Genomic DNA, 18,528 nt, shown 5'->3' with positions numbered 1-18,528 from the left:
ATCCTGTATTTCTCATCACAAGGAGCGGCACAGTGGCTCAGTGGTTAGCACTGCTGCCTCACAGCACCAGGGTTCCAGGTTCGATTTCGGCCTCGGTCGACTGTCTGTGTGGAGTTTGCACATACTCTCTGTGTCTGTGTGGGTGCTCCGGTTTCCTCCCACAGTCCAAAGATGTGCAGGTCAGTGAATTGGCCATGCTAAATTGCCCATAGTGTTAGGTGCAGTAGTCAGAGGGAAATGGGTCTGGGTGGGTTACTCTTCAGAGGGTCGGTGTGGACTGGTTGGGCCGAATGGCCTGTTTTCACACTGTAGGGAATCTAGACTAATCTAATCTAATCTTGAGCAGTAATTAAATCTTCCAATCTGATAAAATAGTATCTTGTTTGTCCTTGGGAAGTATCAAAGCATTTCACAGCCAATGGGATACTTTTGAAGCACAGTCCTTGTTGTTTTCAACCAAGATAGCTAATTTATACTGTGAAAAGCAATAGCTGCCATTCACCCCATATTTCGTGATATAGCAAATGAAGTATGTTTTGAAGTGTAGTCACTTGTACTAGTGAAATGTATATAGGAAAGTGCAATAAGCAGCAAATAATTAACTACAAGAAAGATATTGTGGCTGGTGGAGATCTGAAATACAAACCAAATGATACAAGTCTAGTGCTGCTCTTCATTAGAACTGCTCTAATGTCCATTAATAATTAATTAATCGGTTTTTGGTTTTTATTATTTGTGAGAAATATGTTGCCTTAGAATCTCTCAGAAAATCTAGCTCCTCTTGAAACAGTGGTTTGGGATGATTATGATTATCTGAATGTTGGCACGCAGCTTTAGTTTATTGTATTATTTTAAAGATGGCATCTTGGCCAATGCAGCTCTTCCAACTGACAGTCTGGCTGTGTGTTCAATGATAGATTGAGGAATAAAACCACACAGTATCCTGAAAAGTGTACATATGAATTTTTTTTTCAAAATGCTTTAGACAGTAGAGAAATGCAGATGAGGAAGATGACCTGATTTTCTTGTTGTGAAATGTACACATGCAGATTCAGTTGCACGTGATGGAGCCTATTAGGATAAGAAGCCCCTGGTGAGAGTGCTTTTGAAGAAATTAAATCAGGTTGCTTCTGGCTAGATATAACAATGCAGTGGGTTGGATCTGGTTTGTAGGTTTTGCATTGTGTACGAATGCTCCAGAGAAGTTTCTGTGGCCTCTCTTTGTTTCTGAGCAAGAAGATCTTTGTATGTGTTTGCATTTGTTCAATACAGGACAAACCTAGAGGAAGGGATTGCCTTGACATTCAACTAATTAGCGTGGAAGCATACATCTGGCTTTCTAATTACTGCTCTCAGCTTGCCGAGACCCAAGCTGTTACCTTCATTAAATCATAGCGCAATCTTGTAAGGAATTTATACATGAATTCCCTGTAAGAATTGTATCTAAATTAGTATCTGGCTGGGCTCTTTTCATTCTTTACGGATACAAGCTGACAGAGATTGGCAAAACATGCTAATTGGTAAGGCCGAATCAAGAACAATAAGTCTGCCTAATATAACAAAAGGACAAATGTGTCATTCAACACCAAGCAGATTGTATAAGTAACTTGTGAATTACTATAATTATCATAGGCCGAAGGCAATAGCATAATTGACCCTGAACAGCAGGAGTGTATTGCTAAGTTAGTAAATACCCTAGGCCAATTAAAAGAGCAAGTAAAAGGTGATTTTTCATGAGCTTAAAGTTTTGTTTTAACCTTTTGTTTTAACCAACATTGTAAAACTCCTGAGGTTTTGTGCGTAAAGACAAATTTGTTCTTAACTGGGAAGAATTTTAGTGAATCTCTTGGGCCAAGTCATGGGATAGTAGCAAAGCAAAGAAAACAGTATCAGGTTTAGTAGTTTGGCAAAAGGAAGACAAAAAGTGCTTCTGTGTGAGGATTTTGTCTGAAGATCATTTCCTGATCCAAGGAAGTGAACAAGAACTAAATACAGCTCATGTCTTCTTGAAAACAGTCTCCAATTTTTCTGTACTGTTCTGAGATGTTAGGCTGTATTTAAAGTTGCTCTTTTTTCCTTAAATAAATAGGAATTTAAAATTTTGTTATCAGGTTTTCTCCCCCTTTTTCTTTCTTTCAATAAGCCTCCAGATAGGTATCCTTTTTTGGAATTAAATTGAATTGAATTTCAATTAATTGTCCTGCATTAATGCTGCTTTGTGACTATTGGAGGTTATGGCAGCTGCACAAGTTGCCTTGCAAATTTTCCCTTCCTCCAGGAAAGTGCCTTTACTACTTTTATGTATCTTACTAGTAGGACACATTCCTCAATAACTCTGTGTAATTTTGAAAAGTCTATGATTTAAAAACATGGGGCAGCATGGTGGCTCAGTAGTTAGCACTGCTGCCTCAAAGCGCTGGGGACCCAGGTTGGATTCCCGCTTTAGGCTGTGTGGAGTTTGCACATTCTTCCTGTTTCTGTCTGGGTTTTCTCCAGATACTTCAGCTTCCTCCCACAATTCAAAGATGTACAGGTTAGGTGAATTGGCTATGCTAAACTGCCATTAGTGTTCAGGGATGTGTAGGTTAGGTGCATTATTTTGGTAAATGTAGAGTGGTAGGAGAATAGGTTTGTGTGGTTTACCTTTCGGGGGGGTCAGTGTGGACTTGTTGGGCCAAAGGGCCTGTTTCCACACTGTAGGGATTTTCTTTTAGATTACTTACAGTGTGGGACCAGGCCCTTCAGCCCAACAAGTCCACTCCGACCCGCCAAAGCGCAACCCACCCAGACCCATTCCCCTACATTTACTCCTTCACCTAATACTACGGCCAATTTAGCATGGTCAATTCACCTAACCTGCACATTTTTGGACTGTGGGAGGAAACCGGAGCACCCAGAGGAAACCCATGCAGACACGGGGAGAATGTGCAAACTCCACACAGTCACCTGAGGTGGGAATTGAACCCGGGTCTCTGGCGCTGTGAGGCAGCAGTGCTAACCCCGTGCCACCGTGCTGCCCATTCTGGGATTCTATTCTATGATTTTCCTTGTGTGTTTGTACATCTACCTGAATGCAGTTCTGTCTGGTCTACATTCTGTTCCCATCAACAAACATCGAACAGAGTCACTGACACCATTGTTGTATGATTGAGCAGTACATTAAGTCACATGGGATGGATACATATGTTAAATAGAAAAGAAAATGCAATAATTATTTAATGAAGAACATTCCCAAACTTATACAACTTGGACTTTGATTTTTTTTTTCTTTACATTGATTTTCCAGAGTCAGTTTCTAACATCCTTGTGAAACAAGGCATGGGGCAGGCCTCATTGCAAGAAATAACTAGCTTTCATATTAAACAGAGTTTATACAGATTCAAATAGATTCCTACTGTGTTGGAGATGAGAAATCCAGAAGCCTCATTTTTAAAAGGTTTGCACTGCCACTGCCAAGTTTCACAATAACTCTTCAGTATTTTGAAACTGTGATGTTTTTAGTCAGGAACTGCAGAGATTAAAATAAATCAATTTTTAAAAAAAATTTAAAATCAGTTATTTCAATTTTCAGCTTTTCTGCTTTTTTTCAAAGCAATGGTTTAAATTTTACAGCAGTCATTGCCTTAAAGGTGCAAATGACAGATTAGTGTGGCAAAAGTTCAGCATCACATCTGAATTTGGTCCACTCTTAATATTATGTTACCATTATGTTATTCAGTCACTACCCCCGAGTGTGGTGGACAACAGGACACTGAGTAAATTTAAGGAGGAGAGAGACAGATTTTTAATTAGTAACAGGTTAAAGGATTATGGAGAGTGGTCAGGAAACTGGAGTTGAGGCCGAGATAAGATCAGCCATGATTGTATTAAATGGCAGAGCAGCCTCAAAAGTCTGACTTTGCCTACTCCTGTTCCTTGTTGTTAATGCACATAGTTTCCATCAAGGGGTGTTAGGAATTGGACAGGAAAGGCAAACTTATCTGTGTGCGTTTTTCTTCCTACTAGTAAACAACTGAGATCAATTGTAGCAGTGCTCTGATGATGTATCCTCAAGCAGTTTTGTTCAACTATTCCATGTCAGTAGAGTCCAGCAATGCAGAGAGCTGTATTTCCTTCCCACAGTCCAACTAACCTATGTTAGTTATATATTCTTTCTTTCTGACTGAGTATGCTAGAGTATGCTAAAGTATGCTAAAAATGAGCTTAGGCTGGTAATAGCTACCAACTATGCATTATCAATACTGGTGCAAAAAAAATTTAAGTCTGCTTTAGTCCACTGTTGTGAAATCAGCACAGTCTGGGGCTTGAATCATTGTGCCTCAGTGTGAGATCAGAGAGCATATTCTTAATTGGACCTATGTTGCATAATATTTTCTGATGTTTACTTTATACTATGCTTTCCAAATTTGACTACACCAACTTCAGTTCAACAAAAGATCAACTGACATGTATAACACTCCTTAATCCCCGATCCACTGAGCTTATTTCATGTAATCAGATTCCTGTGTTGGTCAGCCCCTACTCCCTCCACAAATATTCTTACTTCCTTCTACAATGCGTCACTTAGACTGATGTAGCATCTCTATCCAGCTGCTTTCCCGCTCTAAATGCTGATTACATTTTTAAAGAGACATCGCAGTTAATATCTGCAGGCTTTTCAAGCAACAGATCCCAGCCCAATTAAATATTAAGATCAACTATTTAGTACGCACATATACTTCTGTGGTGATGTTTATTGAGGAATAAGTTTTAGCTAAGAAAGCTTGAGAACTCCTTACTCTTTAAATAGGCCCACAAGATGTTTTACAAGTACGTGAATGAGCAGATGGGATTTTGTTTCAACATTTCTTATGTAAAATGGCATTGCTATCAGTGCACTTCTCCCTTAGTCATTGCATGCTACATTGAATCAACCTATGTTAGTTATATATTCTTTCTTTCTGACCGAGTATGCTAAAGTATGCTAAAAATGAGCATAGGCTGGTAATAGCTACCAACTATGCATTATCAATGCTGGTCAAGATATAGTTATTCCCTTATACCCTCAAATAAGTATTGCGTGCTCACATCAGATCAGGTTGAGTGATTCTATTGACATTGGTCAATGTCACATTCAAATGATGTATATCTCTGGACTGTTTGGCACCTTCAGAATATAAATCTATCTATATTATATCTAACTAAATTTTGATGTATGTGGGACAGTCTCTCTGGCACACCTCTTAGTGTACAACTCAGTGGGGGCATCAACAAAAAACTGGGAAAGATTTTGTAACAACAACAAATTGCTTTTACTAGCATTCATGATAACTACTTGCAAAATGGTGATAATAGGAAGTTTAAGACAAAATACTTTATGTAGCAAATCCTTAAAATCAGCTTGAAGGCATATCCTATCACATCAGTTTAAAGGAAGGATCTAAGGAAGACTATTTCAGGAGAGACTATTCCATGATTGGTGTTTTATTTATTTGATGTCAAGTGATTTTTGGATCCAGGCTCCCTATATTCAGTGTAATTTAGGCTTGTCCTCTGATGATCCTAAAGCAGTTTCATTCAACAATTCCATGTCAGTAAATTCCAGCAATGCAGAGAGCTGTATTTCATTCATTGTTGTTCCCAGATTGTGCAAAAAACATTTAAATCTGCTTTAGCCCAATGCTGGCAGACAAACATGATCCTAACAGGATACATCATTAGAACATTGTGAAAACAAAACCTGTTCCTGACCAGACTGAAGATAGGAATTATTTGAGAACCATTCTTCTCTTTGCTGCTGCAGGAGCAAAATAAAAGACAAAGCACACTCCCATAAGTTTATTGATCCTTTCACGTGAGTTCCTGTTAAGATAGTCTAAAAATTATGTTTAGATTTTATTAAGGAATAAAATATTTTAATGATGCGGCACAACAAACCATTTACTTATTCTAAAATTTAATGCCTTTCACCCAGCTGAAAGTTATTTTGCCTCTCTTTCTGCCATTTGATTAAATTCATTAGTTGAATCTCAGTCACTTCAGCACCACTGTTTCCCCAAACCATATTGCTATCAGTCGAAGTTTTAACAGGATCATTGTCTGCTGAGGGATACAATGGTACTGCAGATTGCTCTTTCGGTCTCAAACATGTCTAAGACAGACAGCTGTGCAATCCTGTTGAAAGATATGTTGAAGGACAATGTTTTGATTAACCAATTCCAAATCCCAATTTCCCACACTAAATTTCCATACCTTTGGTTAGCATAATTAAATGTAGTGATTGAATAAAGAGTATTATCACTGTATTTTTTTTAGTATTCTTGTAAAATATTGTAGTAAACTCTAATTTTATTTTGATTAACTGTTGGATATTTCATTTATTTTCTTGAATGAGTGTTTATACTTTTTTCTGGACATTACAGTCTGACTCATTGAAGAGTTTTCAGCATAATTGAATATCTTTCCAATAGCCAGCAATATATTTTAAAGCACATCTGTTAAAAGCAGTATCCTCTTCATTATAGTTGCTTCTGGTTGCTAACAATGAACATTAGAAAATAGTTCTTAGATTTTTTTTGGGTTCTAATGTAGTGTGACAGTTTTTCTCATGTGATTAAGTGATCTAATCAGTAATAATGACTCATAACAAGATGGTCCAGATTACACCTCATGATTAGTGTATAACTTATTTTTCCTGGTTTTGCACTGTTAAAATTCTCATGAAAAATAGAACTGCAGTCAAATCTGTACAAAAAAGGATAATAATTATTGCTTAGAGTTTTATCTGAATTTTACCCCAGAGTGTTCATTATTGCATTCATAGTCTTTTAGAGGAATATTGAGTGAGAAAACAAGACAACTGCTTGTTAGAAAAGTGAATGTGCTGTGAGACTAAATGTATTGTAAAGATTTCCAGTTTTTACTTGGGTTATCAACAAGAATCTAATGCGATTATGACACTTTCTTTCGTATAAGTCTGTTACTTTTGCTGTTTTCTTACGGTTACAGACAAGAAGAAATGCTTTACAGATAGAAATTGCAATTATGAAACCATTTCTCAAATTATGTCCTTCAAACCACTAGAATATTAATTTAGCGTCCAGCTTTAGCAGTTACTCATATTCAGTTGCCTTCACTAATGGAATAAACTTTCCCAACTTTTGGGCCAAGCTGCTGAGTGGAGCAGTTGCAAAACGAACCCTTTTAAAAACACTGATACTGCGCAAAAAAAACCCCTCTTGAATGAACTTGGGAGTTAAAGGCCAACAATTCAATAAAAAAGTAATAGTTTGGGCCATTGTGTACACATGGTCAGAAGACAAAAGCAAAGTAGGAAAATGTAACAGAAACAGGATGGACTTAAGGTGAAGGCTTTTTTTTTGCACTGGTGCCAGGTTATGCTGAAGAGGCATGAAACAGCTGCTTTCTCTGCGGTCTGAGACCTACTAGTCAGAGCACAGTTCCTGTCCAGGGTTTCCAGCTGAAGTCACTTGAGACACAGATACTGCCGATTGCATGTTTACTCATCTGTGAGAATGCTGACAGCAGGCGTTTGTAAATTCCCACAGTTGGCCAGCTATAGACATAGAACAGATGCCTGGATTATTTGGACTGATTCTGTAAGGCTTTTACTGCCTGTGGATCTAATTCATTCTTTGTTATGGACTGAACTTTCTGAAATTCAGTTTAGTTAGGAGGCACATATTCTGTAGGTTTCATTGGAATAACGTTTCTTAATTAAACTCTCCTCAAACTGAATATTGCCTGACTTTTTGTCCAGAAATCAAGTTAGTGATTTAAATTATGGAATATTGGAGAGTAACAGCAGGGGATTGATGAGGAGAAATGTTCTAAAGCCACCAAAAAACTGTCAAGCACACAACTGCTGTGTAACTGACCCATGTATTGCATGCTTGAAAACATTATTTGACTTTCACATAATGCTTTTCATAAGAGAATCAAACTTGCATTTATGTAAAACTTTTCACAATCTTAGTTGTCGTGAAGTTTTTTTTTAGGTGAAAGAAAGCATTTTGATTGTTGTCACTGATGTAAAATCACATCTATTGCAATGATGCCATCTTCCACAGGGCTGCTTGTTTTTCCTGAATCAAGGAATGTTTTCCCCTATTCTCCCAAACCGTGGTTAACCAGCACTCAGTCAGGTCTGACTCATTTCTCACATATCTGGCCTTACTCCCCTTATATTTTGCTCTGGGCAACCTTACAATCTGTTCCACTTGATTTCTGAAGAAGAATCACTGGACTTGAAGTGTTAACTCTGTACAGATACTGCCAGACCTGTTGACTTTTACCAGCAATTCCTGTTTTAGTTGTGTTTTTCCTTCATTTGGCTCCCCTGCAACCTACCACAGACTTAGCCTAGCAATTACATCCTTTAGTGCTCAGTCAGTACTGGAGCTCTTGAGCCACTCTTGGTGATGGACATTGAAGTGCTCCCCCCCCCCCCCCCCCCCCCATTCAAACTTCATTCTGTGCCCTTGCCACCATCTGTGCTTCTTCCAAGTAGTATTAAACATGGAGAAATACTGATTTATCAGCTGAGACAGTACAGTAGGGAGCAATTGCAGGACGTTTCCTACTTTGTTTGACCTGATGCCATGAGACTTCATGGAGTCCAGGATAACTGTTAATGAGCCTCCAGAGCAGCTTCTTCCCAACTGTATACCACTGTTATGCCATTACTGTTGGCTCTGTTTTGGCAACTGGATGATGTACTGCACATAGTATCTGGGAAATGATCTGTAAGATAAGAATCCATGGGTACGACTGTCAGGTTGTGTTTGGCTAATCTGAGGGATAGCTATCTCAATTTTCACACACAAGCCCCCAGATGATAGTAAGGGGCTTCTTTCAAGGTCATCAAGCTGGGTTTGCCATTGTTATTTCCTGTGCCTTGTTCAATTCCCTGCGGTTCATCAGTTTTAATCATTCATTAAGACCTTGCTGTGATTTGATACAATGGAGAGACTTGCTAGGCCCTGTCAATGGGCCTGGAGTCACATTTAGGTCAGATCAAGTAATGACCATAAATTTCCTTCTCTGTTGAAACAGGTGATTTTCAAAGGTAGCCATGATGTGGAGGTCCCGGTGTTGGACTGGGGTGGCCACCTGACGAAGGGCCTGTCTCCAAAAGCTTGAGTGATTTCAAATAGACCTGTTAGACTATAATCTGATGTCATGTGACTTCTAGCTTCATATGTTTTCAAAGGCCTTGGTCTTCTAAGTCTTGAGTATGATGCAACATAAATCAGACCTGTTGCACTGTTATCATTCAAGTGTTTAACACTTTAAAACTTCCTAATTAGCTGTCATGGTAACTGCCCATCAGTCGTGTACAATAGTTAAAAGGTGTTTCATGACTAAATTAGAATGTGTTGTCTTGCATCAAGTTTTGATAATATAAAAGTAATGGAGTCTTTTTAGTCAGATTTAGTGGTTGCCAGAATGACTGTACACATCAGCCCTCACCTTGTGATTTGCTTCACTAACCTCCAAATTGCTGACAATCTCTTCTCTCGCAATAGATGATGATTATTTTGCCCTTAATTTTCTCTTTTACAGGCTGGTGTGATGGTAAAATGTGCGACATTCTGGCTTGGTTTGTTCGTTGTCCCCATTGCGTGCCTGCTAAAAGATGTAGTTTGGAGAGCGTAAGTATTATTGAACTGCAAAATCTTGAATTTAAGTAGCCTTTTTATGACAGTAAATTGTTTCAAGATATTTCATAGGACTGCTAATAAACAAAATGTGACACTTTTGAATGAGGCATTAAACAATGTTTTGTCTATTGCATTGGGTACATGTAAAAGAAAATGGCAAATTGAAGGATAGCAGCAGAAATCTCCCTGTGCCGTGTCCAATATTTATCCCTCAACCAACACCGTGTACAGAATGATCTTGTCATTCATCTCATTACTATTTGCAGGATCAAATTGTGCATAATTTGGCTGTCACATTTTTACATATTATAGCATTGACTAGCTTTGAAATTACTGACTACAAAGTCTGAAAAGCATCGTAGGGGTATTCTAAGATAATCCATAATGCTATGTAAAAAACAAACATTTTATAAGTCTCTTTTTCTCTTTCATTTTCTCTCTCCTGGTGTGTAAAATTGGCTTCGCTATCCATGATCAGATATGACTGAACTATATCATTGTGTTCTTAGACCATATTAAAACCTTAAGACAAAGAGGCAGTATAGGTCATTCAGCTCATTGAATCTTCTTTGCCTTTCGATGAGATTATGGTTGATCTAATAATCCTCTGCTCCACTTTCTTGCCTTTTCCCTATAACTTTGATTCATTTACTGATTAAAAATTTGTCTATCTCATGCTTCAATACATTTAGCAATCCTACCTCCACAGTCCTCTGTGGTAAAGAATTCCACAGATTCACTACCCTCTGAAAGAAGAAATTCCTCCTCCTCCTCTCTCTCTCTCAAATATGCAATCCCTTATTCTACATTTATGCCCTCTTGTTACAGACTCTCTCACAAGGTAAAACAAATGTCCTCATCTACTCCGTCAACTCCTCTAAGAATCTTGTATGTTTCTATAAGGGCACCTCTCACTCTTCCATATTCCGATGAGTACAGGTCAAATGTATTCAACTTCCTGTATGGAGACGGTTTCTCCATACCTGGTATCAGCATAATCAGCAGTTCTCTGGACTGTCTGCAATGCTACTGTATCTTTCCTTAGATAAGGGACCCAAAATTGTTCACAGTGTTTCTGCTATAATCTGACTAGTACTTTGTATATTTTTAGCAAAGCCTCTCTACTTTTATTCTCCATTCCCTTTGAAATTAAAGCCAACATTCCCTAATACCCACTGAATTTGGATGCTAACTTTTTGTGATTCATAGATGAAATCTCTCTGCTTTCTGCTGTTCTTTGCCATTTAAATAATATTCAGCTCCTCTGTTCCTCCTGTCAAAATGCTTAACCTCACTTTTCCTCATTATATCCCATCTGCCAAGTTTTTGCCCACTTATTTAACCTGTTTATCAAGCCACTTGATATTTCTGGATTCTTCTGTCCATTCTCTACACACTTTTTTATGCTATATGAGGTCTCCATCTGCTGATCGATCATGCTTCATATCAAATAGAGTTTTGGGGGAGATTTAGCAGGTTATACAGCTGGTTGCCCTTCCAACTGTGAACCCTCCTATTTATCCTGGCTTGGGATGGCAACAATGCATGTTGGTTAGCCTCCAACATCAGCTCAGTTTATCTGAATCCCTGAGATAATCTTTGAAAACCAAGCTAAATTATTTATTTTTTTCTACTAACAACAACCTCATTGGATATCCTGCTGAACTGCCTTCTTTCACTGCTGCAGTCCATTTGGTATAGGGATACCCACAATGCGCTTAAGGATGGAGTTCTAGGATTTTGATCCAGTGATGGTGAAGGAACAGAGATACAGTTACAAGTCAGAATGGTATATGGCTTGGAGGGGAACTTGTGAGTGGTTGCATTCTAATCTATCTGCTGTCCTTTGCCTTTTGATTATAGAAATCACCAGCTCAGAAATTTCTGTCTGAGAAGCCTTGATCCATGATAAGGTGTTGCAGTGTATCTTGTAGCTAGTGCACACTACTGCCTTTGCATGTCAGAGGTGGAGGGAGTGCATATTTAAGATGATATGAGGTGGTAATGAAGTGGACTGCTTTGTCCTGGGTGGTGTTGAACTTCTTGATTCATGTTGAAGTTGCATTCATCTGGACAAATAGAGATTTTTTTCATCACACACCTGACTTGTTTTTTGAGGAGTGTGGAGGTGAGTTACTTGCTCCAGAATTCTTAGATTATGACCTGTTCTTATAACCAGAGGATTTAATATGGCTATTTCAGTTCACTTTCTGGCCAATGGTCCTTGGTCCTCAGTCTTGCTCCCTAACCTTGCTTTACAGGTCCTTGACCTTGATCCCTGGTCTTGGCCTCCAATTGGCATGGCTCTTGGTCTCACTCCACTATCCCTTGGCATTGGTGCCCATTCCCATCACCACTTTTCCTGGTCTTGCTGACTGCTGCCACTCACCCCTGCATTACAGGCTCGTTCTCTCTCATGCTCGCTATGAAACTATTAGCATGAGCACAGGAGAGAACCCGCCTTTCCTTGAAGGAGCTGGTCCTTACCATTCCTTTCTATTTATTTAGGAGTCGTGAGTTTTCCTGGATTGGTTACACCAGTGAATGAATTTTTCTAGGCAATTTTTAGATTTTGGAGCCCACCTTCACTTGTGTATTTGTAACATTACCTCCAGCCCCCAATGTGGCTCAGTGTGAGAGTAGCACATGGACATTCAATACAATCAATGAACTATTCCAATTGAGCTAAACAAGTCTTCCCTCAGCTTTTCATGTCTTCTGTTTTCTGCCTGTTTTTTGAAATACTGAACTGCTTAAAAACTCTGTTCACCAGAGGCTGGCATTCTTACCGGAAAACTTTGCTGGAAGAGGTTCAGGAACTGGAAGCTCGATCTCAAGATCCATCAAAAGCGGTACTACGTGGTATCAGTACGAAGAGGTAGGATGAGAATAATGGTCATGATACAGACAATTCTATCTAAAAGGTTTAGTATAGAAATTCAGCCAGTTTTGCTTAATTCTCCTGTTGTGGCTTGAGGATATCTATTTTTAGATGGTTGAAAAACAGAAAATGTGAGAAATTCTCAAGTCAGACAGCGTCTATAGAGAGAGAAAAACAAGCATTACCGTTTTGGCCATTGACATTTCAACAGATCTAGCTTTCTTGGGCTTTTGGAAAAGTTGGGACTTTCTAGTCCATGAACTCAATTCTCTTCATTCTTTACTCTGTCCATCCACTCAGTTTAAAATGTACGAAAACATTTAAGAAATTAGGGCGGCACGTTGGCACAGTGGTTAGCACTGCTGCCTCACAGCGCCAGGGACCTGGGTTCAATTCCTGCCTCAGGCGACTGACTGTGTGGAGTTTGCACGTTCTCCCCGTGTCTGCGTGGGTTTCCTCCGGGTGCTCCGGTTTCCTCCCACAGTCCAAAGATGTGTGGGTCAGGTCAATTGGCCATTCTAAATTGCCCCTAGTGTTAGGTAAGGGGTATATGTAGGGGTATGGGTGGGTTGCGCTTCGGCGGGTCGGTGTGGACTTGTTGGGCCGAAGGGCCTGTTTCCACACTGTAAATAATCTAATCTAATCTAAACAGAGTGAAGAGAGGAGTAATTCTGAGAGCATTCGATTTTATGCCTGCATACACACCTAATTTGGGCAATTAGTTTTGCCTGCTGTATTGAAATTGTCAAACCAGTCGCATTGTGTTTTACATCCATTCCATCAAAATATATCCTCTGCAGTGATTCTTTTAAAAAAGACACTGCTGTCAGCCAAATTGTAGCATTTACTCTGAGAATGGAATCATGGATTCTTTTCTTCTTGCTTTAGCCAGAAGTTTATTTCCCTACTCTTTTAAGTTACATTCTTACATCTAGGCTATTTCATTGCTCTGTTCAAACTTGTTTGCAGTAAACTTCAGGAATTACAATTACATTGATGTGTGTCTCTCTAAATGTATATGTTTCTGTCTCTATCTGTGGTTGTGTGGGTGTATAATTTAAAATAGCATCTCTGCATTTTGCATAACCTCGATAGAAATCATAAACAATACAATTCAAACTGTATTCCACAGTATTGCATCTATGTTCATTCAGTGCAGGTCAGGATACGGTTTCAAACCTGTGCTGTCCAATTGTGTATCATCTGCAGAATTCTTGGCTAGCAACTCTTTACAAATCGGAGAGGCAATCTTCCTCTTGCACCTTTTAGCTAATGTGAAAGAATAGTTAGGAGGAAAGTAAAATGAAATATGCCTCCAAAACTATATTAACAATTGTTTGAAAAGAATGTATGAATGGTTTAGTCAAGGGTAGTGCATTTAAGGCCTAGATTATGAGGAGAAATAATTTTCCCAGAGAGGATTGGAAGTCTTTGGAAAGCTCCTCCTCAAAAGGGTCCTTGTATATTTTTAAGGCACAGTCGCGTAGATCTTTGCTAAGTAAGGGATAAAAAGATTATAGAGATAGGTGGGAATGTGGAGCAGTCAGATCAGCCATGATCTTATTAAATGTTGGAGCAAGCTCAAAGAGTTCTTGCTTCAAATTCTTCTTCTTCCTTCAGTTTGGATTCTCTGAACAATGTAACAGCAAGGATTCCATCTTTCTAGTTCATAAGTTTTGAATCTCACCATCCTTATTTTTTGTTGAAATTAGTAAAGCTAGCACCTGTTTTGGATCTGTGACATCTCTTTGCTAAAATATTTGAATAATTCTTCTGTAAATACCAGGATATTTAGCTGAAGGATCAGTGAGACCAAGTTTGGCATGCAGGTATGACTGGCATCATAACATTGCACCAGCAGGTTACATGGACTGTCTATATTGCATTGAATATCATGGTTTGGTATATTTTTCTTCTCATTGTTTCAGTTCCATTATGTTTGTCAGTGTCACAACTACATAAGACGGAATGATCTCATTCCTTAAATAATCTTAACTATTTGACAAATGACTGACTTCTCATTTTAATTGACCCAAATCTCTCAAAATGAGAGAGGTTTTCGAAAGTTGGGTTTTTGAAACAAAATCGTTAGTGAATCTGTGGTGTTTCCAGTTCCACGATTATTGAGCAAGTTTAGATAGTGAATCTATTTAATGGTCTTGTGAATTGATTTAGATTTGTAACAGAGCTCTTGGGATAAGCTAAATCAAGTGTAGCTGCAGAAGAATGCCTTGAAAATGTATAAAGAAAGTGACTACGCTAATGATAAGATTGGGACTAAATTGAGTTCCATCAGATTTTTATTTTACATAAAATTGATTGCTTAACATGATTTAATTCAGTCACCATGAGCACAATCACTAACCAGAGAAAGTGAGGACTGCAGATACTAGAGATCAGAGTCGAGAGTGTGGTATTGGAAAAGCACAGCAGGTCGGGCAGCATCCGTGGAACATGCAGATTCGATGTTTCGGGCATAGATTCTTCAGGAATACTGAAAGGCTTATGCCCGGAACATCGATTCTCCCGCTCCTTGGATGCTGCCCGACCTGCTGTGCTTTTCCAGCACCATACTCTTGACAACAATCACTAACCAACCAACTAATACTGACAGCACACACTTGTAACAAACCATTGTAACTTAGTACATAGATCACAAAGGTTCAAGAGTCGTAGATCAGATTTAAAAGGAAATAGTCAAGATCTGCATAAGTTCCAGTTGTAGCAACAATTCCATGAAAGATCTAAAATGTTTGTTATTGAGGTATCTTAATTAGTTTGACTGTTGTTCGGACCGCAAGGGCAAGAATGCAATCTTTTTATTTTATGCTTACTGCTAATTTTATTGCTTATAAAATGAAATTAATAATACATGCTAAAATACTTGATTATTCAGTGAAATGTGCTCGCAAAGAATCTCAATACTGTTGTACTGTGGTGAAATTTGAATTTCAAATGGCTGGACTCAAAAGGTTTGCTGAATTCAAGTATTTGATTTTCTACTGTATTGTTTAAAGTGAGGTAGTATTTGCTGTGCTTTGTTAGCTTTGATTGTAGTTCATGTCCTACTAGACAGAATTAAAGATACAATAGACAAGACTTTGCTCATAATTGTTGGCATTTTTTGTTGAGGTGAAAACTTAAGCTTTGCCTAACTGTTACTCTTAATTGAATGATCATAGCCATTTCACAGTTTCTTATTGAATGGGAACTTTATGAATGAAACTCCTGAAGTTCTGTTTCGATTTATTGTTGATGTTGAAGCACCTGAAAGTTGTAAGTGCTATTTTGTTAAAACGTGTTCTAAAGTTTAATATGTAAAACATAAACAAAGGATTAATTCAAGCCTGTTCAAAATTCAGTTGCAGTCAGGTTCTTCCTGGGTCAGCTTTAATCCTCTAATCTATTTATGTTCAGTTCCTTAGAGAATCCCTTGTTGATGTACGAATTCTGCAAGTTATTTGAAAATTGGACCAGTGAACATTCTTTTAATTACATTTGGGACCTTAATTGTTTCAAAATAGAATTAACTATAGTTTTAACATACAGATGAAGTGAACTATAATCTTAATTGTTCATTAACTATGTTTGATGTGGTTATCAGCTCCATTAGGAACGTGGAAGCAGCAATAGCCATTCGGTCACTCAAACCTGCTTGCTATTCTAAGTTATAACCGATTATCTAACTAACTGTCATTTTCCTGTGTTATCTTCATGTTTCCTAATGTCATTAAGTGGCAGAGTGATTAGTGTTGCTGCCTCACAGTATCAGGGACCCAGGTACGACTCCAGCCTTGGTGGCTGCCTGTGTGGATTTTCCACATCCTCCCTGAGTCCCATGTGAGTTTCTGCCAGGCTCTCCAATTTGCTCCAACGGTCCAAAGATGTGCAGGTTAGTTTGATTGGCCATGCTAAATTATCCCAAAGTATCCATGGATCCAGAATTGGTGAATTAGTAGTAAATATGGGGTTACAGGCATAGGGTGAGTCTGGGTGGGAAGCTCTTTGGAGAGTTAGTGTAGACCCAATGGACCGAATGGCCTCCATCTACACTGTAGGGATTCAATAAATATTTAGAAATCTGTTGATGCAAGTCTTGGACATAATCAATGATGACTCTTATACACCTCTCTAGAATAGAGAATTCAGAAGATTCAGAATCCTCTGAGTGAAGAAATTTCTTCTCATCTCAATCCTAAAAAGCTTGGAGGTGCCGGTTGGACTGTGGTGGACAAAGTTAAAAATCACACAACAGCAGGTTATAGTCCAACAGATTCACCTGGAAGTATTAGCTTTCAGAGTGCCTCTTCTGATGAAGGAGCGGCGTTCCAAAAGTTAGTGGTTCCAGGTGAATTTTCTAATGTTTATCTAGAATGGAGGAATAATAGTGTTCTCCAGGCTCCACAAAACAAGCCTGATCCTTATCCTAACCCAGGCGCACACACCCTCCCAATCAACATCTCAGACATCTCTTAACTCTTTCTCTATGAGCTTTCCCATATCTGCAGACGTTCCATACCTAAACACTGCCTGGCAATGCTAAGGAGGCCCAGCCATACACACAATAGTAGAATCACCAGTGCATTAGTAACATAGGGAACATGGAAACAGGAGTAAGCCACTCAGTTCCTAGAGCCTGTTCCACCATTCAGTGGGGTCGTGGCTGATCTGTGGCCTAACTCCATATATGGCCCATATCCCATTATATATATTTGCTTAGCAAAAATCTATCTATCTCAGAGTTAAAATGAACAACTGATCCAACATCAACTGCCAAACATCTATCACCCTTTGTGTATCAAAGTACTTCAAAGCTGTGGAGGCCAAGTCATTGTGTGTGTTAAATCAAAGATGAATAGGTTATTGATTAGTAAGAGGATCAAAGGTCACGGGGAGAAGGCAGGAGAATGGGGTTGAGAAACGTATCAGCCATGAGCGAATGGCAGAGCAGACTCGATGGGCTAAATGGCATTATTCTATGGTCTAACGCCTCTCCTGAACAGACTGGCCCTAATTCTCAGACTGTGTACCCTAGTCCTAGAATCCCCAGATAATTGAAATAGTTTATCTTTATCTACCCTGTCTTTTCCCATTAATATCTTAAAAACTTCAATCAGATCACCCATCAACCTTCAAAATTTTGGAGAAAACTGGTGCAATTTGTATAATCTCTCTTCATAACTTAACCCCAGTTATTATTCTTGTAAATCAACATTGTACACCCTCCAAGGCCAATATATCCTTCCTAAGCCTGTGGGCTACATACTTCGTCCCAAATTAGACTAAGCTGCTGGCTTTAAACATGATGAACAGGGGTCAAACAGCCAAGACAAAACTTTGTTCACAGATGTTGGATTTTTTAATTGAGGTGAGAAATTAAGCTTTGCCTAACTGTTGACTTTAATCATAACCAATTCATAGTTTCTTATTGAATGGGAACTTTATGAATGAAATCCCTAGAGTTCTGGTTCTTTATCATTTATTGTTGGTGTTGAAGCTCTTGAACATTGTAAGCGCTATTTTGTTAAAATGTATTATAAAGTTTCATGTGTAAAACATAAACAAAGGATTAATGTTGGTGTTGAAGCCCCTGAACGTTGTAAGCGCTATTTTGTTAAAACACGTCCTTTTAAAGAAAAGAAATAGAAACAGAATTATTGGGTTATATTTGCAGGCTGCTGGGAAAGTCGATTGAATAGACATCATAGAGAGGTGATAGAGTGTTGTCAATGGTGAATTGTCATCTTGACTTTCAAGATTTTTATTTATGCCTTGACCAATTTCACAAATAAGGATAATTTTGGTTATCTCTTTGCTGTTTGGGTACCTTTGTGGATAAGGCAACTGTCATATTTTTTAAAGTATTCACCAGACATTAGAAGTACTTAATTGGTTATAAAGTGCTATAGCTGTAGTGGACCTGAACTGCTGTGGAATGTTTTGGACCTGTACTTTAATGCAAGTGCACACTATAATGATTCTGAA

General features: G+C 38.6%; 1 protein-coding gene across 4 annotated transcripts in view; it reads left to right on the top strand.

Annotated features, from left to right (window-relative positions):
• atp8a2 (ATPase phospholipid transporting 8A2) overlaps positions 1–18,528 on the top strand; it is a 564,661-nt gene that overhangs the window by 508,288 nt on the left and 37,845 nt on the right. For all 4 annotated transcript variants that reach the window (XM_060826104.1, XM_060826105.1, XM_060826106.1 and 1 more), the window contains 2 exons: positions 9,565–9,653; positions 12,436–12,540. In XM_060826104.1, the coding sequence (XP_060682087.1) occupies positions 9,565–9,653; positions 12,436–12,540 (194 nt within the window). The remainder of the gene's footprint in view (positions 1–9,564; positions 9,654–12,435; positions 12,541–18,528) is intronic.

This window comes from Hemiscyllium ocellatum, chromosome 6 (assembly GCF_020745735.1).
Source record: "Hemiscyllium ocellatum isolate sHemOce1 chromosome 6, sHemOce1.pat.X.cur, whole genome shotgun sequence".
In the NCBI taxonomy this organism is placed as follows: Eukaryota; Metazoa; Chordata; class Chondrichthyes; order Orectolobiformes; family Hemiscylliidae; genus Hemiscyllium; species Hemiscyllium ocellatum.
The sequence above is the reverse complement of the archived record's forward strand: the minus strand, read 5'-3'. Positions and strand labels throughout refer to the sequence as shown.